Source organism: Bos grunniens, chromosome 7 (assembly GCF_055505025.1).
Source record: "Bos grunniens cultivar Pamir isolate PY7600 chromosome 7, Bosgru_T2T1.0, whole genome shotgun sequence".
Taxonomy (NCBI): Eukaryota; Metazoa; Chordata; class Mammalia; order Artiodactyla; family Bovidae; genus Bos; species Bos grunniens.
In genome coordinates, this window is record NC_141171.1 from 19,346,405 (window position 1) to 19,371,608 (window position 25,204).

General features: G+C 48.8%; 1 protein-coding gene and 1 non-coding gene across 8 annotated transcripts; one reads left to right on the forward strand and one right to left on the reverse strand.

The window, feature by feature from the left end:
* Positions 1-7,990: 7,990 nt before the first annotated feature.
* Positions 7,991-24,975, forward strand: TICAM1 (TIR domain containing adaptor molecule 1). 7 transcript variants are annotated; one of them, XM_086410038.1, is made up of 4 exons: positions 7,991-8,128; positions 10,824-10,871; positions 11,485-11,664; positions 22,048-24,975. In XM_086410038.1, exon 4 carries the CDS (start codon positions 22,194-22,196, stop codon positions 24,492-24,494), a length of 2,301 nt encoding a protein of 766 aa, XP_086266164.1. In that variant the 5' UTR covers positions 7,991-8,128; positions 10,824-10,871; positions 11,485-11,664; positions 22,048-22,193; the 3' UTR covers positions 24,495-24,975. The 7 variants fall into 7 exon arrangements, with proteins under 7 accessions (XP_086266164.1, XP_086266165.1, XP_086266166.1 ...); XM_086410039.1 differs by having other exon boundaries at positions 11,485-11,557; XM_086410040.1 differs by lacking the exon at positions 11,485-11,664 and having other exon boundaries at positions 7,991-8,132.
* On the reverse strand, positions 9,812-9,884 carry TRNAG-CCC (transfer RNA glycine (anticodon CCC)). The gene has a single exon. It is a non-coding gene; the product is annotated as a tRNA-Gly (tRNA).
* Positions 24,976-25,204: the final 229 nt, after the last annotated feature.

Below are 25,204 nucleotides of genomic sequence, written 5' to 3' on the forward strand. Positions count from 1 at the left end.
CCCACATGCCTTGTGGCCAAAAAAACACCAAAACATAAAACAGAAGCAATGTTGTAACAAATTCAATAAAGACTTAAAAATGATTCACATCAGGGGCTCCCCTGGTGACTCAGTGGTAAAGAATCTGCCTGCCAACGCAGGAGACATGGGTTTGATCCCTGATCCAGGAAGATCCCACGTGCCGAGGAGCAACTAAGTCCACATGCCACAACTACTGAGCCTGAGCTCTGGAGCCCTCGAATTGCACCTACTGAAGCCCAGACACCCTAGAGCCCATGCTCTGCAACAAGAGAAGCCACTGCAATGAGAAGCCCACGTGCTGCAACTACAGGGTAGCCCCTGCTCAGCACAAATAGAGAAAAGCCTGAGCAGCAAAGGAGACCCAGTGCAGCCAAAAATAAAGTTACATTAATAAAACAATACTGCATTGTGTATTTGAATGTTGCTGAGAGTAGGTCTTAAAGTTCTCATCATAAGAAAAGAAAAATGTTTAACTATGTGAGGTGATAGATGTTACCTAGACATATTGTGGTCCTTTCACGGATATATTGTTAATATATTGTGTGTGTTAGCCACTCAGTCGTGTCCAACTTTTTGTGACCCCGTGACCTGTAGCCCACCAGGCTCCTCTGTCCATGGAATTCTCCAGGCAAGAATACTGGAGTGGGTTGCCATTTTCTTCTCCAGGGGATCTTCCCAACCCAGGGATCAAACCTGGGTCTCTGGCATTGCAGGCAGATTCTCTACCATCTGAGCCACCAGGGAAGCCCGATATATACATACATCAAACGGTTATGTTGTACGCCTAAGTTTAATGCTCTATTGTATGTCAATTATTTTTCAAAAATAAAAAAAGATTAAATATTTTGGGGTAGTAGTAAGAAAAGGAACACATAAAAATATATTCAGAATTATAGATGCCATGGAAAATTTGCCTGTCGACTCAGAAATGAATACTTGCTGTGTGTCAGGCAGTGTGGTAAAATGATTTAGAGTAAAAGTCTGCAAACCAGCCCAAGGGCCAATACTATCCAAAGAATTTGACTTTTGGCATGACTCACAAGCTAAGAATCTGTACATTTTTAAAGCAAAATTACACAACGGAGACCTCCTGAATCCTGCAAAGCTGAAAAGACTTACTATCTAACCCTTTACAGAAATAGCTTGCCAAACTGCTTGAGACCACCATACTGGCCTTCTTCCTGTTCCATCTTACTGCTTAGACTTAACTGTTTCTCCCAGTACTTAAAGATGGGAACAAGGATGAATTACTGATATTCAAGGACGTGGTTGAAACTCACAGGCATGGTGCTGAGGGAAAGAAGGAAGATGCAAACACACCCACACTCTGATTCCCTTTTGATGAAGTTTCAAAACCAAAACTAAAGCTATGATGAGAGAAACCAGGCGGGCAGTTGTCCTGTGGGTAGGGACAAAGAAGGGACCCTCGGAGACTTGTAGCGGTTGGAATCGCCTCTAATATATCTCGGTAAAGAAGTTGATTACAGGGAGTGTGTGAAATATGAAGGGCTTCCCTGGTGGCTCAGACGGTAAAGAATCTGGCTGCAAGTGTAGAAGACCCAGATTTGATCTCTGGGTCGGAAAGAGTGTGTACATGCCCCCAAACCCACTGAGCTGTCCCTTTAAGCTTTATGCTTGTGAATAACACGTCAATACAAATTAAGAAAGAGAAAGTAGCATGGTGGTAGAGATGTGGGAAGTAAGCCCTTCTGTTCACTTCCGGGGGGAGTGCAAACAGGGATACTCTTTCGGACAAAAAAAATCTCTGGTAGTGTTTAGTAAGAGTGAGAGTGTTTCTTCTCCATGTCTGAAAAGGTCCAGAAGTTCCTGTTCTTTGTAGCTACCCTAGAAACTCTTAGAAACCCTTTCAACGAAGTCACCTAGTCTTTTTTTTTTTTTGGCCCCAGTTCAGTTCAGTCACTCAGTTGTGTCTGACTCTTTGCGACCCCATGGACTGCAGCACTGCCAGGCTTCCCTGTCCATCACCAACTCCCGGAGTTTACCCAGACTCATGTCCTTTGAGTCGGTGATGCCATCCAAACATCTCATCCTCTGTCGTCCCCTTCTCCTCCAGCCTTCAATCTTTCCCAGCATCAGAGTCTTTTCAAATGAGTCAGCTCTCCACATCAGGTGGCCAAAGTATTGGAGTTTCAGCTTCAGCATCAGTCCCTCCAATGAATACTCAGGGTTAATTTCCTTTAGGATTGACTGGTTGGATCTCCTTGCAGTCCAAGGGACTCTCAAGAGTCTTCTCCAACACCACAGTTCAAAAGCATCAGTTCTTTGGCGCTCAGCTTTCTTTATAGTCCAACTCTCACATCCATGCATGACCACTGGAAAAACCATAGCCTTGACTAGACAGACCTTTGTTGGCAAAGCAATGTCTCTGCTTTTTAATATGCCGTCTAGGTTGGTCATAGCTTTTCTTCCAAGGGGCAAGCATCTTTTAATTTCATGGCTGCAGTCACCATCTGCAGTGATTTTGGAGCCCCCCCAAATAAAGTCAGCCACTGTTTCCACTGTTTCCCCATCTATTTGCCATGAAGTGATGGGACCGGATGCCATGATCTTTGTTTTCTGAATGTTGAGCTTTAAGCCAAATTTTTCACTCTCCTCTTTCACTTTCATCAAGAGGCTCTTTAGTTCTTCACTTTCTGCTATAAGGGTGGTGTCATCTGCATATCTGAGGTTACTGATATTTCTCCCGGCAATCTTGATTCCAGCTTGTGCTTCCTCCAGCCCAGCATTTCTCATGATGTACTCTGCATATAAATTAAATAAGCAGGGTGACAATATACAGCCTTGACGTACTCCTTTCCCAATTTGGAACCAGTCTGTTGTTCCATGTCCAGTTCTAACTCTTGCTTCCTGACCTGCATACTGATTTCTCAAGAGGCAGGTCAGGTGGTCTGGTATTCCCATCTCTTTCAGAATTTTCCACAGTTTATTGTGATTCACACAGTCAAAGGCTTTGGCATAGTGAATAAAGCAGAAATAGATGTTTTTCTGGAACTCTCCTGCTTTTTCCATGATCAAGCGGATGTTGGCAATTTGATCCCTAGTTCCTCTGCCTTTTCTAAAACCAGCTTGAACATCTGGAATTTCACGGTACTGTTGAAGCATTGGAGAATTTTGAGCATTACTTTACTAGCGTGTGAGATGAGTGCAATTGTGCGGTAGTTTGAGCATTCTTTGGCATTGCCTTTCTTTGGGATTGGAATGAAAACTGACCTTTTCCAGTCCTGTGGCCACTACTGAGTTTTCCAAATTTGCTGGCATATTGAGTGCAGCACTTTCACAGCATCATCTTTTAGGATTTGAAATGGCTCAACTCTTTTGGCCCTGACCAGAGGTCAAACCTGTGCCCCCTTGTGGTGGAAGCATGGAACCACTGGACCCTCAGGGAAGCCCCATCACCTGATCCTTTCATCAATCCCATGAAGCAGGTGCTGTTACCGTGGCTATGTTACAAGGGAAGGAAACTGAGGCATGGCTCAGAGGACTCGCCCGTGGCCCCATCTCATAGCTGGTAAGTATCAGAATAAGGATTTGAACCCAGCACTCACTCAGACTCCCCCTCCCCGTCCCCTGCTCTGTGTTCATAGCCACTAACGTATAAGGCGTCCATGCCTGTTTGGGGGGGAACATTGGCAGCAACCAGCTTGTCCAATAACAGCTGCTGTGCTCAGTCATGTCTGATTCTTTGTGGCTCCATGGACTGGAGCCCCCCAGGCTCCTCTGTCCATGAGATTCTCCAGGCAAGGATACTGGGCTAGATACTGGGTTGCCATTTCCTTCTCCAGGGAACTTCCCTACCCAAGGATGAAACCCACATTTCCTGCATTGGCAGGCAGAATCTTTACCACTGAGCCACCTGGGAAACCCCTGAACAATGACAGAGGACTCAACAAACTGTGATATAGCAATGCTTAATGAGACCACAACACACTTTAAAAGAACAGAGTTTGGGGACTTCCCTTGTGGTCCAGTGGTTAGGTCTCCGTGCTTCTACTGGAGGGGGAATGGTTTTGACCCCTGGTCAGGGAGCTAGGTTTCCCCAAGCTGCATGGTTTGGTCAAAATAAAAAAGTCTGGGTTACATATACTGGCTTAGAAAAACGCTGGAGACAGTTACCAACTTATGCTAAGTTGCTTCAGTCGTGTCTGACTCTTTGCAACCCTATGGACCATAACCTGCCAGGCTCCTCTGTCCAGTGGATTCTCCAGGCAAGAATATCAGAGTAGGTTGTCATTTCCTACTCCAGGGGATCTTTCCAACCCAGGAATGGAATCCAAGTCTCCTGCCTCTCCTACTTTGGTAGGTGGGTTCTCTCAACTAGCTCCACCTGGGAAGCCCATAGTCACCCAGAATAAAGCTAAATATTGACACCATCGATGTCCAGGGTCAGCAAACTACTATCACTGTCCATCCCACTGCCTGGTTTAAATAAAGTTGTAAATAAAGTTTTATTGACACACAGCCACACTCATGTATTGACGTATCACCTGTGACTGCTTTGGGGTTACAAGGAATGGCAGCATCAGGTAGTTGTAATAAAGACACTATGGTCCGTAAGACGGACAGTATTTTACTCTCTAGTCCTTCACAGGAAAAACTTTGCTGACTTCTGGCCAGTTTGGATAAACAGCAAAGCCAGACCAAAGTGAGCTGAAGACGACTGAATGACTGAACAACAATAAACCTACCAGGAACGGTTGTTTTAAGATATGGATCAGATGACCACCAAGATGTGTTTGGTGTGGGAACAGCCATGTTATGGGTGCTTCAAAAAGTAGGTGTGCGGGTGTGGGGAGAGGTGTGGGAAGATCGGTTGGATGCCTTCTCCCTGTCCAGCTCTGGAGGCCCCAAGGGCATGGACCACTTCTTCCCCCACCCCGACCCCAAGGTGTCCCCAGAGCCTAGGCATGCCTAGCACACAATATGGGTTCAATAAAATTTCTCCCTCTCAGGAGACTAGGAATAAGTGAGGCATCGTGGTGGGTGGTGAGGGGGGCAGGCCGACGGAGTAGGACTTAGCATCTACATAATTTACATTTCATCTCTCTCCCAAAAACCTTTCAGTGAACTTTGGCCTGGAATCCTTGCACTGCTTGGGAGATCTAATGATAAAATTCAGGGTGTCCAATGTACCAATTAGGGGGAAACCCTCATATCTTTATTCTCACTGACTCTAACTGATATTTATCATTTCCTCAATTATGGATGAAGTTCTTGTGGCTTTGTCTCAAGTAGAAAACCACAGACATTTTCATATCAGGTCACATGGCCTCAGGTGGCTCAAAATACGGTTGACCCTTGTTACTATTGAGAAATCACTGGAGGGATGAGGTCTTGTTAATGTGGTGATACACACAGAGGTGGAACCCTAAGTTCTGTTTGTTTGCTTGGGTATAGCTCTATTTCAGAAGTCTTTTTGAAGTTATTGTCTTGCAAGTGTTTGAAAGCAATGCTTTAATGTGGTGAAATATAAACATGAAACTTACCTTTTAGCCTTTTTTCTTTTCCCTTTGGTTTTTTTTTGTTTTGGCAGCACCATGTGACATGTTGGATCTTGGTTCCTAGACCAGAGATCAAAGCCACACCCCCTCCGGTGGAAGCGAGGGGTCTTAGCCACTGGACCACCAGGGAAGTATCACCTTTCAACCATTTTTAAGTGCAAAGCTCAGTGACATTAAGTACCTTTACTTTGTTGTGAAACCATCCCCACCATCCATCTCCTGGACTTTCTCATCTTCCCATACTGAAACTCTGTCCCCACGAAACACCGACTCCCCCTCTCCCTGCTGGTGGCACCTACCACCTCCTTTCTGTTTCTATGAATCTGACCCTCCTAGGGGCCCTGAGTGGAATCACACAATATTCGTCCTTCCCTCTCTAGTTGATCTCACTGAGCACAATATCTTTAAGGTTTCACATCGTTGTAGCCTGTGTCAGAATTTCCTTCCTTTTTAAGGTTGAATAATACCTCATTGTGTGGGTAGACTCCATTTCATTTATCCATTCATTCAAGGATGAATCACTAAGCTGTATTTTTTAAAAAGTATTTTAATAAGTATATTTCATATACATGGCTGAGTCCCTTTGCTGTCCATCTGAAACTATCATAACATTGTTAATCGACTATACTCCATATAAAATAGAAAGTTAAAAATATATATATTTCAACATAATGGACTTTGTTGTAACCTCCTGTATTGGGTTTGATGAATCTAACAAATGGTATTTTTAAAATAGAAGTGTTAAAAAAAATAAAATAAAATAAAATAGAAGTGTTGTTGCTCAGTAGCTAAGTTGTGTCTAACTCTTTGAGACCCCATGGATTGCGGCACACCAGGGTTCCCTGTCCTTCACTATCTCCTGGAGGTTGCTCAAACTCATGTCCATTGAGTTGGTGATATTATCTAACCATCTCATCTTCTGCTGCCCCCTTTTCCTGCCCTCAGTCTTTTTCAGCATCAGGGTCTTTCCCAATGAGTCAACTCTTCACATCAGGTGGCCAAAGTATTGGAGCTTCAGCTTTAGCATCAGTCCTTCCAATGAGTATTCAGAGTTGATTTCCTTTAGGATTGACTGGTTTGATCTCCTTGCAGTCCAAGGGACTCAAATTGAAGTATAGTTGATTTACAATGTTGTGTTAGCTTCAGGTGTATAGCAAATTGAAAAACATGCATATATTTTTCAGATTCTCTTCCATTATAGGTTATTACACGATATTGAACATAATTCCCTGTGCTCTACAGTAGAACCATATTAGCTGGTTGGGAAGATCCCCTCGAGGAGGGCAAGGCAACCCACTCCAGTATTTCTGCCTGGAGAATCCCATGGACAGAAGAGCCTGATGGGCTATAGTTGGCAGGCAGCAGTCCATAGGGTCGCACAATCGGACACAACTGACGCAGTTTAGCACTCATGAACCTATTAATCCTAAATTCCTGATTAACCCCACCCACACTCCTTTTCCTTTGGGTAACCAGAAGTTTGTTTTTTATAACAAATGGTATTTTGATAAGAGATTCCAGGTGACAAAGAGGCCCAGTAGAAGGTATTATTTATGGCTTTTGTAGGCACCTTCCTCCATTAAAAAAAAAAATTACATTTTACAACTGTGTTGGTTTAAAGACATATGTAATTTAAGCTAGATTATACATTTTTTTCCTTTCTGATTTTAAAAGAAATTAAAACATTTTCATGGGTCCCTCTGAGCACGATTGGCTCTGAGCACTGTGGTTTAATTGTGCCAGATAGATATGTAAGCCCTGGGTCTAGGACCTTCCAAAAGGTTAGGACCCCTGTGAATTTAATTTTATATGTATTTTTTATTACTTTTTTTGTTTGTTTGTTTTTGGTTACAGGCTTTAGTTAGTTCTGCTCCCGGTGAATTTTAAAACGTCACGTTTGTGGCTTTAAGAGAGGCCCTCTTGCAAATTCCCTGGCGGTCCTCTGGTTCCGACTCTGCCCTTTCATTGACGAGGGCCTAGGTTCAAGCCCTGCTGAGGGTACTAAGATCCCGCTGGGTGACTCGGCCAAAATATATATATATATATATATATATATATATATATGCGCCATCATGCTGTCTGTCCCTCTTCCAACCACAAAAGCGTCCCCAAACCCCTCCAGGGTGGCCATGATTCCCACTCTCACCCCTGTCCCCAATTATCCCATCCCTTTTGTTTTTTTCCTGGAAAACATTAATTATCCATTGAGATGCACTAAATTGTGGTGCTTTCTCACTAGACTGTGGGTCCCCGCAGACAGGGTTTTTGTCCCTGCGGAGCCCCGTGGTGGTCTCCCGGGCTCGGGCCTCCCAGAGGTCCCCAAATACGGTCTACGTGGCAGCCGGGGAGGTAGAGAGGACGTCGCTGGGGCGCCTCAGGGACTTTCCCTGTCCCGCTGGGAAAGCGTGATCTCACCCGGTTCCTCCCTCCTCGCCGGACGCGGAAGAGGCGGGCGGAGGCCGTGCGCCTGGGGCTACAGGCGCGCCCTCCGCGCCCTGCCATCCGCGGGCATCGCCACCAGGCCATCAGGCCACCAACATCCGCCCCGAGGACCCGAGCAGTGCGGCCGGTCGCCCCCGCGACCCCAGGTAGGTGAGGAAGGGGCGAGGGCCTGGGGGGATGGGAGAACCCCGCAAGCCTGCATGGGCAGGGGGCCTGGCACCCAGCAACCCTCACCACGGGTCAAGGCCAGCTGCCCTCCTTGGGAGCTTTGAACGTCCTTGCGATGCATGTTCAGGTACCCCGCCTCAACGCTGCAGCTCCCCTCCCTGGCCCAAGTCCTCCTCCCCCCTACTCTTCCTCAACACCCGGAGTCCTCCCCAGCAGGCTCTGTTTCCCTCCCAATACCCCTTTCCTCCTCCTCCTTTCTGATATCTTCTCCAAACGGGGCGCTCTCTCTGCCCCAGCCCGGGTTCCTCCCGCCCCGGGATCGCCACTCACACCGCCCTCTCCTCCAGGGCACTGAATCCCCACTTTTTCCAGGGGCTTCAGGGACCCCTTCCCAGGCGCAGCGCACTTCTTTCAGTGGGTCTCATTCATCAGATGGGTGCCATCCCATTCAGATGGGTCTCCAGGAATGATCAGCTCCTCACTCCCTAGACCTCCCCATGGGGTACCAGGTTAGTTGGTACTGGCCCAGGATTGGATCCAGGTCTGCTCAGTTGTGGCTGCTGGCACCACTCAGGGCCTGGCTGGCCCCAGACCTTCTTGGCGCCTGCACTCCTTCCCCCTCCTTGTGGCTGAGCAGGGATTTGGGGGAGGGGCACCCCCTGTGACCTGGGCAGGCTGAGGTGTGGGTTCTAGAGTTTGGGGGAAGATTGGTGGAAGCCCCAGGCTCCAGAGCCTGCCCCGGGCTTCTGTGTTCTCCTCTGAATTAGGGTCATTCATTCATCCTTCAACAAACATTTATGGAGCACCTGCTGTGTGCCAGTAGACAGTGTTCAGTATGTTGGGCACACAGTAGGGGCCAAATAATGTCCTCATGGAACCACAGTGGGCAGAAACTGTGACTCGTGTGTGTGCTAAGTGCGGAGGGCAGGTATCTGATCCCTTCTTTAGTGGACAGGCTTGATAATTCCTCAGATCCAGGCGTGGGAAGGGGACTGCACATAGTAGGTGCTCAGTGAATAAAGGGGGCTTTATTCTGATGACTCAGATGGTAAAGCATCTGCCTGCAATGCAGGAGATGCGGGTTCGATCCCTGGATCCAGAAGTTCCCCTGGAGAAGGGAATGGCAACCCACTCCAGTATTCTTGCCTGGAGAATCCCATGGACAGAGGATTCTGGTGGGCTACCATCCATGGGGTCGCAGAGTCGGACAGGACTTAGCAACTAACGCCCGCAATGAATAAAGGCAAGGACCCTGTAGCCAGGCTGTCTGGTTTAAATTCCTGCCTCTTTACTTTCTACCTGTGTGATCCTGGGCAAGTCACTCAGCCTGTGTGTGCCTCCCTTTACCCCTGGTAAACAGGCAGTTTTTGAAGTAGTCTTAACTCACAGGGTTGGCTTTTGCTTTGCAGAATGTGTGGCTATAGCAGGTGCTGAAGAAACACTTATTGAATAAATGCCCTTTGAGTCTCCTACATGTTTTCCAGAGATAGTCTGGTTATATTTTAACTTCCATATCTCTTTGGAGCTTTTTAAAAAAATATCTATTTATTTCACTGTACCAGGTCTTAGTTGAGGCAGCCAGGATCTTGGGTCTTGGTTGCAGCATGCAGGATCTTTAGTTGCAGCAAGCAAAAATCTTAGTTGCAGCGTGTGGAATCTAGTTCCCTGACTAGGGATCGAACCTGGGCTCCCTGCATTGGGAGTGCATAGTCCTAACCACTGGACCACCAAGGAATGCTTTATTATATTGTTACTCTAAACCCTCACACATGACAAGGGCCCCTTTCCTGCTGGTTTTACACACAAGGAAACTGAGGCTGAAAAACAGGCTCCTACAAGCTGGCAGGTGGCAGAGCCAGGTTCCCCACTCTTGTGGCTGCTCCCCTGCCGCCCAGGTGCCCACTGTCAGGCTTGAAGTGGACTTTGCCCTGGAGGCCGTGGAAAGTAGGGCAGAATGAAAGCCAGGTTTCCTGAAGGCTGGGGTGACCGCTGAGCAGGGCATGTTGAGTGGATGGGGAACACGCTGGGGGAGACAGTGTCTAGGGAGGGGACACTGAGTCTGGGCTTAGGCTGGCAGACAGGGAGATGGAGAAGAAAGAGGGTGTGATTTTAGGCAATTTGCCAAGAGGGCAAGCAGGAGTGGTTGTGCCTGGGTGGTTCTCAGTCTGACTGTGCTGCGTACTTTTGCACAAACCCAGCCCTGAGCCTCTGCTGCGGGGGCCTCTGGCTCGGGGCCTCAGCTGGGGCGGGGGGCCAGGGTGGGGCAGTCATCATTCACTTGGAGGCTCATGGGACCATCAGGATGTCCCAGGCATTGGTCTATACCATCTCTACATGGATTAACTCATTAGACCTATGGCAGCCCTCGTAGGAAGGGCTTATCTTTGTACCCAATCCACAGAGGAGGAGCCTGAGGCACCGATGTGTATATGGCCAGCCCAAGGTCATAACCTGGGGGAAGTACAGCTGAGATCTGAACCCCAAGGGTACTCTCTCTCTGACTGCTCTCTGTTGCCCTGGAGGTGACTCATTTCAGATGGGTGATCTGTAAAAGGGGGCAGCCTTTGGCTCCCAGACCAGTGCAGCCGGCAGGGTCTCGCCGGCCATCCAAATTCCAAGAGAAACCAAAACATCTGAGTTTCACACACAATCTTCTCTGTTTAACGTTGGCAGCTATTTCAGATTGACTTCTCACACTGTTGCTGGTGTAGTCGGGAGTTGGTAAGTTTCATTTTTCCTTTTTAGCATTTTTTAAGTTTTTTTTTTCAAATGTGGACCATTTTAAAAGTCTATTGAATGTGTTACAACATGGCTTCTGTTTCACATCTTGGTCTTTTGGCCATGAGGTTATGTGAGATCTTAGCTCCCCAGCCGAGGATCGAACCTACACACCTGTCATTGGAAGGCGAAGTCTTAACCACTGGACCACCAGGGAAGTCCCTCCTTTTAACGTTTTATAGACATAGGGCCTGAATTCAGAATAGGACACAGATCCTAAGTATTGAACTTGAATTTTCGGAGTGATCACTGCATGAAATAGAACTTAATGTCCAGCCCCTCTCGTGTCCCATCCTTCACACTCTATCAGCTGTTGCCCTTTATCAGTTAAAAATTGGAGGGTGCATGTCAACATGTGTCTGATTTTTTTTCTTTTTTAAAATTAATTTTTATTGGAGTATAGTTGATTTACAATGTTGTGTTAGTTTCAGGTATACCGGAAAGTGAGTCAATTCTACATATACATATAGACAGTTTGTTTTTTTTAAGCTTCTGTTCCTGTATATGTCATTACAGAGTACTGAGTAGAGTCCCCTGTGATTTTTTTCTTTTTAAGTTACTACACACACAGCTGTTTCTAGGAGCCACTGAGAGGTGGAAAGAAAGTTGATCCAAGGGTCAAACTGCAAGTAATTTTGATATTTCCATAAGTTTTGGCTGACTTGGGGGCCCATCTGAAAGTAAGATTGTTGTCCTTTTTGATCCATTCTGTCGATGATGGTAACTCACATCAAAGGTAGGAGAAAGTATTCCCTTTGCCTTTTTCTTACTGCTCACTTGTGCCTGCATTATAGCAAGTTGTCTGTCTTCCACTTTCCTCCAGGACTACTCTGGCCATGAGCTCATTGCATGGGCTATTTTAATTATAACTAGATAAATCTGTTTCTCAGGCCATGTAACCAGGTCCATGGAAGCTGGAATCTCTGGTGATACACTTTGGAGACCACAGGGTTAATGAGTTTAGATTCGGGCAGCCTGGGTTCCCGTCCATCTGTGCTCCTTACATACCTTTTCTCATGCTAATTCTTTTTTTCCCCCCTAATATTTATTTATCTGGCTGCACTGGGTCTTAGGACATTAGTTCCCTCACCAGGTATCAAACCCAGGCCCTCTGCCTTGGGAGCACAGAGTCTTGACCACTGGACCACCAGGGAAGTCCCATTCTTGTACTAATTCTTCAAGATCTGGTATGTATTTTTTCAGATCTCAATTCAAACACTTTTATATATATATATATGTACATAGTTTAAGTGAAATCTGAGCCTACTGAAACAAAGTTGGGTTTAACGGGGTGAAATTTTTTCTTTTTTCACACTGCCCAACTTTTCCATTTTCATTTCAATTCAGTCGCTCAGTCATGTCTGACTCTTTGCGACCTCATGAACCACAGCACACCAGGCCTCCCTGTCCATCACCTCCCGGAATCCACCCAAACCCATGTCCATCGAGTTGGTGATGCCATCTAACCATCTCATCCTCTGTCGTCCCCTTCTCCTCCTGCCCTCAATCTTTCCCAGCATCGGGATCTTTTCCAGTGAGTCAGCTCTTTGCATCAGGTGGCCAAAGTATTGGAGTTTCAGCTTCAACATCAGTCCTTCCAATGAACACCCAGGACTGATCTCCTTTAGGATGGACTGGTTGGATCTCCTTGCAGTCCAAGGGACTCTCAAGAGTCTTCTCCAACACCACAGTTCAAAATCATCAGTTCTTTGGCGCTCAGCTTTCTTTATAGTCCAACTCTCCCATCCATACATGACCACTGGAAAAACCATAGCCTTGACTAGACGGACCTTTGTTGGCAAAGTAATGTCTCTGCTTTTTAATATGCTGTCTAGGTTGGTCATAACTTTCCTTCCAAGGAGTGATTTTGGAGTCCAAAAAAATAAACTCAGCCATTGTTTCCACTGTTTCCCCATCAATCTGCCATGAAGTGGTGGGACCGGATGCCATGATCTTTGTTTTCTGAATGTTGAGCTTTAAGCCAACTTTTTCACTCTCCTCTTTCACTTTCATCAAGAGACGCTCTTTAGTTCTTCTTCACTTTCTGCCATAAGGGTGGTGTCATCTGCATATCTGAGGTTATATTTCTCCCAGCAATCTTGATTCCAGCTTGTGCTTCTTCCAGCCCAGCATTTCTCATGATGTAATCTGCATAGAAGTTAAATAAGCAGGGTGAGAATATACAGCCTTGACGTCCTCCTTTTCCTATTTGGAACCAGTCTGTTGTTCCATGTCCAGTTCTAACTGTTGCTTCCTGACCTGCATACAGATTTCTCAAGAGGCAGGTCAGGTGGTCTGGTATTCCCATCTCTTTCAGAATTTTCCACAGTTGATTGTGATCCACACAGTCAAAGGCTTTGGCATAGTCAATAAAGCAGAAATAGATGTTTTTCTGGAACTCTCTTGCTTTTTCCATGATCCAGCGGATGTTGGCAATTTGATCTCTAGTTCCTCTGCCTTTTCTAAAACCAGCTTGAACATCTGGAAGTTCACAGTTCACATATTGCTGAAGCTTGGCTTGGAGAATTTTGAGCACTACTTCACTAGTGTGTGAGATGAGTGCAATTGTGCGGTAGTTTGAGCATTCTTTGGCATTGCCTTTCTTTGGGATTGGAATGAAAACTGACCTTTTCCAGTCCTGTGGCCACTACTGAGTTTTCCAAATTTGCTGGCATATTGAGTGCAGCACTTTCACAGCATCATCTTTCAGGATTTGGAATAGCTCAACTGGAATTGCATCACCTCCACTAGCTTTGTTCGTAGTGATGCTTTCTAAGGCCCACTTGACTTCACATTCCAGGATGTCTGGCTCTAGGTCAGTGATCACACCATCGTGATTATCTGGGTCGTGAAGATCTTTTTTGTACAGTTCTGCTGTGTATTCTTGCCACCTCTTCTTAATATCTTCTGCTTCGGTTAGGTTCCTGCCATTTCTGTCCTTTATTGAGCCCATCTTTGCATGAAATGTTCCCTTGGTATCTCTAATTTTCTTGAAGAGATCTCTAGTCTTTCCCATTCTATTGTTTTCCTCTATTTCTTTGCATTGATTGCTGAGGAAGGCTTTCTTATCTCTCCTTGCTATTCTTTGGAACTCTGCATTCAAATCGGTATATCTTTCTTTTTCTCCTTTGCTTTTCACTTCCCTTCTTTTTTCAGCTATTTGTAAGGCCTCCCCAGACAGCCATTTTGCTTTTCTGCATTTCTTTTTCTTGGGGATGGTCTTGATCCCTGTCTCCTGTACAATGTCACGAACCTCCATCCATAGTTCATCAGGCACTCTGTCTATCAGATCTAGTCCCTTAAATCTATTTCTCACTTCCACTGTATAGTCAGTCATAAGGGATTTGATTTAGGTCATACCTGAATGGTCTAGTGGTTTTCCCCACTTTCTTCAATTTCAGTCTGAATTTGGCAATAAGGAGTTCATGGTCTGAGCCACAATCATCTCCCAGTGTTGTTTTTGCTGACTGTATAGCGCTTCTCCATCTTTGGCTGCAAAGAATATAATCAATCTGATTTCGGTGTCGACCATCTGATGAGGTCCAAGTGTAAAGTCTTCTCTTGTGTTGTTGGAAGAGGGTGTTTGCTATGACCAGTGCATTCTCTTGGCAGAACTCTATTAGCCTTTGCCCTGCTTCATTCTGTACTCCAAGGCCAAATTTGGCTGTTAAAATTGAATACAATGTAATATTTACTTTCTCCCTGGCAACTTGTAGCCACATTTCCAGTGCTCAGTAGCCACACAAAGCTGGGACTGCCATAACAAAGTCCCTCAGGTGTGGGGCTTAAATACCAGAAATTTATACTCTCATGGTCTGGAAGCTGGAAGTCCAAGGTGATGGTGTAGGCAGGGCTGGTTCCCTCTGAGGCCTCTCTCCTTGGCTTGCAAATGGCTGTCTTCTCTCTCTGTGTCCTCAAGAGATCCTCTGTCTGGGGTGTCTGTGTCCTAATCCCATTTTATAAGGACACCAGTCTTATTGGATTGGGCTTTCCAAGTGGCTCAGTGATAAAGAATCTACCTGCAATGCAAGAGATGCAGGAGACCTAGGTTTGATTCCTGGGTGGGAAGACCCTCTGGAGAAGGAAACAGAAACCCACTTCAGTATTCTTGCTTGGAGAATCCCATGGACAGAGGAGCCTGGCAGGCTACAGTCCGTGGGGTTGCAAAGAGTAGGACACGACTGAGTGACTGAGCGTGCGCGAGTGTGCGCCCGCGCACACACACACACACACACTTAATGGATTAGGGCCCCACCCTAATGACTTCTGGAGAAGGCAATGGCAACCCACTCCAGTACTCTTGCCTGGAAAATCCCATGGACGGAGGAGCCTGGTAGACTGCAGTTCATGGGGTCACTAAGAGTCGGACACGACTGAGCGACTTCACTTTCACTTTTCACTTTCATGCATTGGAGAAGGAAATGGCAACCCACTCCAGTGTTCTTGCCTGGAGAATCCCAGGGATGGGGGAGCCTGGTGGGCTGCCGTCTCTGGGGTCGCACAGAGTCAGACATGACTGAAGCGACTTAGCAGCAGCAGCAGCTAGTAACCTCATTTTTACCTGATTACCTCTGTAAAGATCCCGTCTCCACTGTAGTAATATCCTGAGGTCCTAGGGGTTAGAGTTTTAACATCTAAACTTGGGGAGGGGGACCCAATTCAACTACTGACAGCCAGTTAGGATTCCCTGGTGGTCCAGTGGTTAAGACTGTGCTTCCAGCGCAGGGAGCAGGGATTCAGTGCTTGGTCAGGGAACTAAGATTCTGAATGCTGCATGGCAAGGCCAAAACAAACAAACAAACACAACCAGTTATGTTCCATAATAATTATATGGGCCAGTGTGTGTTTCAGTCATATTCAGCTCTTTTCGATCCTACAGACTGTAGCCCAGCAGGCTCCTCTGTCCATAGGATTCTCCAGGCAAGAATACTGGAGTGGGTTGTCGTTTCCTCCTCCAGGGGATCTTTCTGACCCAGGGAATGAACCCGCGTCTCTCATGCCTCCTTCGTTGACAGGCAGGGTCTTTATCACTAGCGCCACCTGGGAAGCCCATTTGGGCTCCAGTGACAGGCATTTTGGTTCTAGGATGAGAAACACCAGTGGTATCGCACTGTTCTGCCCACCCCTAACTGTGCAATCGAAGTTTGCCCCTCCGTGGAATGGAAAAAGAAAAATCTTATACCTCTTTTGTAGCCCAGGTGTTGGCAGACTCTTTCTGGAAAGGATGAGAGTATCTATTGTCATCTGGAGGGGCTACATGATCTCTGTGGCAGCTGCTCAGCGGAAAGCAGCCCTGGGCCCCAGGTCAATGAGTGAGCGCGCCTGTGTTCCAGGACAGCTCCACTAAAACAGCCTGTGGGCTGGGCTTTGTGACCCCTGTCCTAGGCAGTTGAACACAGTGTCATCGGGGCAGGCTTAAAATCTGACGGAGAAGAGGGAGTGAGCTGTGGGGATACCAGGGGATACACAGTGTTCTAGGCAGAGGAGCAGCCCGTGCAAAGGCCCTGAGATAGGACCGTGTCTGGCAAGTTTGAAGGACCGCAGGAAGGACAGTGTGGCAATTAAGAAATATAATATACTAGGTTGGGACTTCCCTGGTGGTCCAGTGGTTGCGACTCTGCGCTTCCACTGCAGGGGGTGCAGGGTTGATCCCTGGTTGGGAAAACTAAGGTCCCACATGTGGCGCAAATAAATACACTTGTCTGTATATTATGTATATATATGGCTTCCCAGGTGGCTCAGTGGTAAAGAATCTGTCTGCCAATGCAGAAGACCCAGGTTTGATCCTTGGATCGGGAAGATCCCCTGAAGAAGGAAATGGCAACCCACTCCAGTATTCTTGCCTGGAAAATCCCATGGACAGAGGAGCCTGGTGGGCCACAGTCCATGGGGTCACAAAGATTTGGACACAACTGAGCGTGCATTTTTTTATATACATATACCTACTTTGTTGCCATATATTTGCTTTTGACAGAAGTAAAAACATTTATGAAAAGAAAAAAGGAACTCTTTGCAGTAATATATGGCTCATATTTAGTTTTTATGGAAAAATAATTCAGAAACCAAGGAAGCACATAAGCAATACTTGTTCTCCTTTTTATAGTTATGACTCTATTTAAAAAAATATATATTTCTTTATATATTATTTATTTGGTCGTGCTGGGTCTTAGTTGCGGCATGTGGGATCTAGTTCCCTGTCCAGGGATTGAACCTGGGCCCTTGTATTGAGAGCTTGGAGTCTTAGCCAAGGGACTGCCAGGGAAATCCCTTTACTATTGACAAATGAAGCACTGAAATGTTGACCTTCAGTCTAGTGGACAGAAGTGGTTTTGTCGCTTTGCTTTTGTCATATATTATACATAATAATAGTATTTTATATACAGTATAAATTGGACTGGATTGTCAGCTCCAAGAGGAAAGAGTATTCCTTTTTTATTCTTTCTGTCCTGATATGATCAGTAGTGTTCAATACATGGCAAATGCTGGAAAATTACGTCTTGAATGAATAAATGAATGTTATGTATATATACTTTCCTCCTCTTCACAGACTTCCTTTATTACTTGCAATAAATATGTTTAGAGTTTTTAGTCTGTGGATGGCACAATGGCTTGCTTTTTTTTTTTTTAAGCTCACCAGGTCTCTTAAAAATATCTGAATCGATTGCTAACTTGGCACAACTCAGCAGATTCCTGAAAATCTGCTTTTCTGGCTTGTCTTGAAATGTTAGCAAATGTGGTCCTGCTGAGCCCATTTGTCTTCTTGGCAATACGCATGAGGCAAGGCCACCGCATTTAGACAGGTTGAGGTGGTTCTAGGTTTTCGAGTTAAAGCCCAAGTGCCCTCTCCCCCACACCCCGAGACCCACAAGACCCTGCATGACCTGCCCGTCCCCTGCCTGCCCTCCCCTCCTCCCTCTCTCCTCCTTGCTCAGTCTGCTTCAGCTCCACAGGCCTCCTCAGTGCTCCTCCAACACACCAGACACAGTCCAGCCTCAGGGCCTTTGCACAGGCTATTCCCTCTGCCTGAATCTCTCTTCCCTCAGATGTTCGATGGGTGGCTTTCTCCACGTTTGTGTCCCGTTGAAATCTCTCTTCTCATCAAGACCTCCCTAAACCACGTTGTTTAAAACTGCGCACGGAACTTCCCCTGTGCTCCAGTTGCCGAGACTCCGTGTTCCCAGAGCAGGGGTCCCAGGTCAGGGAAGTAGATCCCACATGCCGCAACTGAGACCTGGTGCAGCCAAATAAATACATATTAAAAACAAAACAAAACTGCACACACCCACCCCTTGATTCGTGGAGTCCATGACCCTCCTCCCCTCCTTGTTTCTCTGTGGCATTTATACAGTATAAATGTGATATACCGTGAATTTCACTCATGTCTCTGTTGACCACTTGTCCGCCCCACTAGGAAGTCAGCGCCATTTTGGGGGGTCTCTGTTATTTCTCCATCCCCATAAGCATTTCAACATGTCAGGCTGCTTCAATTTTCAAAAACAACCCGACAGCTGCTCACCTCCTCGTGGGTTTCCCCCAGCACCGCCTCACCCTCTGCCCCTTCTTGGCCACTTCTCCTCTGCCCACTCTGCTCAGTCATGTCTCCCTCAACCCTCCACCCTCTGGCTCTCTCTGCTCTGTGCCTGGCTTTCCTGGAATCATTGACCTTTGTCCTGGGCCCTATGACATTTGCTCAAAATGAATTTGCAAAAAAAAAAAAATGCTGAGGCATTTATACAGTGACGTGTGTGATTTGTCAGTCAAGGGGATTGATGGATGAATCAGCTCTTGATCCAGACCAGGGTTCCTCCACGTCAGGGCTTAGCAGCATGTAGGGCCAGGTCATTCTCTTGGGGACAGGGGGGTCATCCTGGGTGCTGTGGAATATTGAGCTGCGTCCCTGGCACCCACCGACCCAATGCCAGGAGCCTCCTTTGATGCAGTTGTGACAACCAGAACTGTCCCCAGATGTTGCCAAGTGTCCCCTGTGGGGATAGAGTTGTCCGTGGTGGAGATGCACTGGTTTTGGCTCTTGCAGGGGTGCAGTTCTCATCCTGGGCACCAGGGTGGAACAGGAAGTAGGCATAGTTGAGGGGCAAAGAATGTGTTCTTAGCCCCCTGGACTGGGAGTGAGGCTGTGCATTTATACAGGTCTGAACGTGATATACCTTGAGCACCTGGGGACTTAAATTTGGGGGTTTGGGACACTTTTCATGGTGTCTTGTTCTGTGCCCTTGGGAGAAACCTTCTCTCCATGCCTGCCTTTTTTTTTTTTTTTGCCACACCACGTGGCTTATGGGATCTTAGTTCCCTGGGCTGCTGTGCTGTGCTGTGCTAAGTTGCTTCCACTGTGTCTGACTCTTTGTGACCCCCGTGGACTGTAGCCTACCAGGCTCCTCTGTCCATGGGATTCTCCAGGCAAGAGTACTGGAGTGGGTTGCTATGCCCTCTTCCAGGGGATCTTCCCGACCCAGGGATCACACCCAAGTCTCCTGGGTCTCCTGCATTGCAGGTGGGTTCTTTATCACTAGTGCCACCTGGGAAGCCCTTAGTTCCCTGACCAGGGATCAAACCCAGGCTCCCCTGCAAGTGGAAGTGCTGAGTCCTAACCATTGGACCATGAGGAAAGTCCCTCTTTGCCTGTTTTCTTTTTTTATTTATTTTTGGCTGCACTGGGTCTTTGTTGCTGCATGGGGGCATCCTCTAGTTGTGCCAAGCGGGGGCCACTCTGTAGCTGCAGTGCCAGGGTTATTCATTGAGGTGGCTTCTCTTGTTGCAGAGCGCAGGCTCTAGGCACTCAGGCTTCAGTAGTTGCAGCCCAAGGGCTTAATTGCTCTGAGGCACGTGGGATCTTCCTGGACCAAAGATTGAACATGTGTCTCCTGCCCTGGCTGTGCTGTGCTGTGCTTAGTCACTCAGTCATGTCCAACTTTTTGCGACCTCATGGACTGTAGCCCACCAGGCTCCTCTATCCATGGGGATTCTCCAGACAAGAATACTGGAGTGGGTTACCATGCCTTTCTCCCAGAGATCTTCCCAACCCAGGGATCAAACCCAGGTCTCCTGTATTGCAGGTAGATTCTTTACCAGCTGAGCCATAGGGAAGCCCAAGAATACTGAAGTGGGTAGCCTATCCCTTTTCCAGCGGATATTCCCGACCCAGGAATTGAACTGGGGTCTCCTACATTGCAGGCAGATTCTTTACCAACTGAGCTATCAGGAAAGCTGGTGGTTGTGAGGCAGACAGAAAATGTAAAAGGTTTAACACACAGGAAAAGGTCACCCAGTGGCCAGTTCTGTTGTGGGGGGACATGGAGAAGACAGACTGGGATAGAGAGCCAGGGTGGTTACCGAGGGCTCCCTGAGGTGGTGTCATTGTACCTGGGGGCTGAGGATGAGATTTGGGTCACCCAGGCAAAGGTCTGGGTGCTCCAAGAAGAGGGAATGGTGTGTGAAAAGAGCCTGTGGTGGGAACCAACTTGGCATTTTTCAAGAAATGGAGAGAAGAGGAGAGAGCCTCCAAAGGCTCGGCAGCAGTGTTAGTCATAGACCTGACCCTTGGTCATGATTAACTTCATAGTAATAATGAAACATGTATCAGTTAGCTATTGCTACATAACAAATTACCCCAGAACTATGTGGCTTCAAAACACAAACATTTATTATCTCACACAGTTTCTGAATATTAGGAATCTGGGGGTCAGATGAGCTGGATGGTTCTGTCTCTAGGTCTCTGATGAACCTGCAGTCAGGCTGTCTTCCTGGCTGCATCATCTGAAGACTCAGCTGGGGCTGGATTCTGAGACTGGCACCCCCATGTGGCTGGTGGTGGTGGTGGTTTAGTCACAATTGACTTTTCTCTCTGAACCACTGTTTGGTGGCGGTGGTGGTTTAGTGGCTGGTGGTGAGAAGCCTCAGTTCCTCCCCAGGTGGGCCCTTTATATCATGGTTTGCCCCTGACAGAGTGACAGAGAGAATGACTAAGAAGGAAGCCAGTGTCTTTTATTTATTTTAAAACATTTTATTTATTTTGGCTGTACCATATGGCATGTGCCATCTTAGTTCTCCAACTAGGGATTGAACTCACACTCCCTGCAATGGAAATGCAGAATCTTAACCACCAGACTGCCAGGGAAATCCCAAGCCAGTGTCTTTCATAACCAATGTCACAAGTAATGCCTCATCACTTCTGCCACATTCTATCAAACTCACAGAACTCTAGGACCACATTGGAAGGACCATCCCAGACTGTGAATACCAGGATGTGGGGTCACTGGTGTCACCTAGGAGACTGACTTCCTGAGTGACAGGTATTGAGTGCCTGCTGGCTTCCATTCATGGGACTCAGAACTTTCCATATGTTAACGCTACTCAGCTCCCTGAAACACTCCCATAAGTGGGCTTATTACCATCCTAATAGGCAGTATAGTCTTGTGGTTAAGCACATTAGCCCCAGCCTCTGGAACCAGACAGCTGGGGTTCAAATCCCAGGTCTGGGATTTCTCTGGCAGTCCAATGGTTAAGACTCTGTGCTTTCACTCAAGGGGGCGCAGGTTCCATCCCTGGCTGGGGAACTAAAATCTCCTATGCCATGTGGAAAATATCGAACAAACAACTAACAAACCCCAGATCTCTCACTGGCTGTGACTTGGGGCAAATGACTTCACTTCTCTGGCTTACCTTTTCCCTCTGTGAATGGAAAAAATATTAGTTGCTCAGTCATGTCTGACCCTTTTCCACTTCATGGAATGTAGCCTGCCAGGCTCCTCTGTCCGTGGGATTCTCCAGGCAAAGATACTGGAGTGGGTAGCCATTTCCTTCTCCAGAGGATCTTCCTGGGAATGGCTACCCACTCCAGTATTCTTGCCTGCAGACTTTCCAATTGTGGCACTTGGGCTTTAGAGCCTGGGCTCAGTAGCTCTGCTGCACGTGGAATCTTAGTTCCCCAATCAGGGATCGAACCCACATCCCCTGCATTGCAGGGCAGATTCTGAACCACTGGACCACCATGGCAGTCCGGGTCTGCTGGGTTTTGGTGGCATTGGGGTGGGGGGGGGGGTGACGTCTGTACTGCCTCTCAGAGCCCCCTTTCTGGTGATAAGCATGTCTTTCTGCTTCACAGGTCAGTTCTACAGCCCCCAGGGGTCCTGGTGCCCGTGAGCAGGGTGGAGACACCGGGCCTGCAGCGCAGCGGGGCGGCGTGCGGAACATGACTTCATCATCCAGTGTTTCTCCCGCAGCCGCTGGAGGCTACGCCCACCTGAGCCCATGGCCTGCACCGGCCCTTCGCTCTCTGGCGCCTTTGACATTCTAGGCGCCGCGGGTCAGGACAAGCTCTTGTATCTTAAGCACAAACTGAAGACCCTGAGGCCTGGCTGCCGTGGGGCGTACCTCCTGCACGCCATGGTGCTCCTGAAGCTGGGCCAGGAGACCGAGGCCAGGATCTCCCTGGAGGCACTGAAGGCGGATGCGGTGGCCCAACTGGTGGCCCGCCAGTGGGCTGGTGTGGACAGTACCGAGACTCCAGAGGAGCCCCCAGACCTCTCCTGGGCCGTTGCCAGGGTGTACCACCTTCTCACCGAGGAGAAGCTTTGTCCCGCGACTATGCGGGAGGAGGCCTACCGGGCAGCCCTCCGGGCTTTCAGATCCAGGGACGACCTCCAGCTGGGGGAGCTCCAGGAAGAGGCCCGGGACCGGTGCGGGTGGGACGTCCTTGGGGATCTGGGAGGAGTCCAAACACTGCGTTCCGATCTGGGCTGCCTGCCGCCGTCCTCGGCCTCACTTTCCCGGACGCGCAGCGACCCGCGGCCCATAGAGCATCTTTCCGGCTGGAGCACAGCGTGTTCCCTGAGATCCACTGGCAGCCCGGCCTCCCTGGGCAGCAACTTGGAAATCAGTCAGTCGCCCACCATGGCCCTCCTCAGCGTGCACCACAGCCACCACGGGCCCAGCAAGCTGTGTGACCATCCCCAGGCCAGTGTGGTGCCCGAGCCTGCCCCTATGGGTTGCCAGGAACCCGAGGAAATGAGCTGGCCCCCATCGGTGGAGGCTGCCGACTCCCCGGTGCGGCCGAGCAGCCCAGGCCCCGGGCTTCCCGAGGTGACCACCGATGCCTGCCCCGCCAGCCCGCACGACCCACCGGAAGTTCCGGAAATCAGCGCCCACTATCCGGTGGAGTGTACGGATGTGCCAGCAGCCCCGAAATCTCTCCCCTCGCCTTCCAAAAACGCCTGCCTAGTCACAGATCAGACGCCAGTCCAACTTTCAGAGGAAGACACCGCTTACCTGTCGGCTCAGCCACGCCCACCGACTCCTTCCATGCCCCAAACATCCCCGTCTTTTCCTTCCGCATCGACGTCTCCCTTTCCTTCTCCATCGACCCCTCCTGAGGCTCACCCGACCCCTTCTAAGGCTCACCCGACCCCTTCTAAGGCTCACCCGACCCCTCCTAAGGCCCACTCGACCCCTCCTAAGGCTCACCCGACCTCTCCTAAGGCTCACCCGACCTCTCCTAAGGCTCACCCGACCGTCTGGAACCCAGAGCCCCCTCCTCCGGAGCTGGAGTCGTCCGAGCAGAAATTCTATAACTTTGTGGTGCTCCACGCCAGTGCAGACGAGCACATTGCACTGCGAGTGCGCGAGAGGCTGGAGGCGCTAGGCGTGCACGATGGGGCCACGTTCTGCGAGGATTTCCAGGTGCCCGGGCGTGGCGAGCTGCACTGCCTGCAGGATGCTCTAGACCACTCGGCATTCATCATCCTGCTGCTCACCTCCAACTTTGACTGCCGCCTGAGCCAGCATCAGACGAACCAGTCTCTGATGAGCAGCCTCACGCGCCACGGATGGCAGGACTGCGTGATTCCCTTCCTGCCCCTAGAGAGTTCCCTGGCCCAGCTCAGCCCCAGCACGTCTAGCCTGCTTACCGGCCTGGTGTTGCTGGACGAGCACTCCAAGATCTTCGCCAGGAAGGTGACCAACACCTTCAAGCCCCAGATGCTGCGGGCCCGCAAGGCCAAGTGGAGGAAGGAACAGGATGCCCGGGCACTGCGGGAACAGAGCCAACAGCTGGAAAGTGAGCGGCAGCACGCAGCGGCATGGGGCGCGGCGTACTCGGCTTACGTCCATAGCTACCTGGCCTACCAGACGCAAGTGGAGAAGCTCCAGGTTGCTTTGGCGAACTACATGCCATTTGGGACTCAGCTGCCCTTTGGGGGACAGGGGTCCGTAGGAACCCCACCATCACCCTTTCCCACCCTGCCCGGTCATCAGCCACCTCCCCTTCCTCCTTGGCTGGGGGGCACGCCCCCACCAATCTTCCCGCAACCCCCGCCGACCTTCCCGCAACCCCCACCAACCTTTCCGCAACCCCCGCCAACCTTCCAGCAACCCCCACCGGCCTGCCCACAGCCCCCGGACTTCTCACAGGCACCACCTGCACGCCCTCAGAGCCCTGGGCTCCAGCCTCTCATCATACACCATGCACAGATGGTACAGCTGGGGGTCAACAACCACATGTGGAATCAGAGAGGGACCCAGGCACCCGAGGACAACACGCGGGAAACAGAATGACCTAGTGACTGGACCTGATGACCTCGACTTTGACCACCCCCCTTCATCTCTAGGGGGTGGTGGAACACAGGGTTGTTTGCTACTTTCAGGACACTGCAGGGGAGAACTTCCATCTCAGGAAATAGGGCAAAATGGGCCCCATGACTTTCTGGCTCTGCTGCTGCTGCTGCTAAGTCGCTTCAGTCGTGTCTGACTCTGTGCGACCCCATAGACGGCAGCCCACCAGGCTCCCCCGTCCCTGGGATTCTCCAGGCAAGAACACTGGAGTGGGTTGACATTTCCTTCTCCAGTGAATAAAAGTGAAAAGTGAAAGTGAAGTTGCTCAGTCGTGTCCCACTGGAACTGGAGGTGTCCAGAACTGGATATGAGTTTACAAATTCTCTCTCTTCCCCTCTCTCTAATGGTGGTGATGGGGAATGAGCTGGGGGTATGGGTATGATGTTTCAATTGTAATAAATATTTATTGAATGCTTTGATAGCATCATTGTACTCGGGAAGGCCTGCTCCTTGCCATTTGTCAAGATAAAAACGTGGCTAGTGGGACTTCCCTGGTGGTCCAGTGGTTACGACTCTCTGCTTCCAATGCAGGGGGCACGAGTTCCATACCTTGTCAGCGAACTGAGATCCCACATGCCATGCTGTGTGGCCAAAAGCAAAACAAAAAACAGGTGGCTACTATTGCCATAAAAGGAACAGGAGCTGAAAATTTG

Coding starts and splice junctions, on each gene's coding strand:
- TICAM1 (XM_086410040.1), top strand. CDS start 22,194: ATGGCCTGCACCGGCCCTTCGCTCTCTGGCGCCTTTGACATTCTAGGC.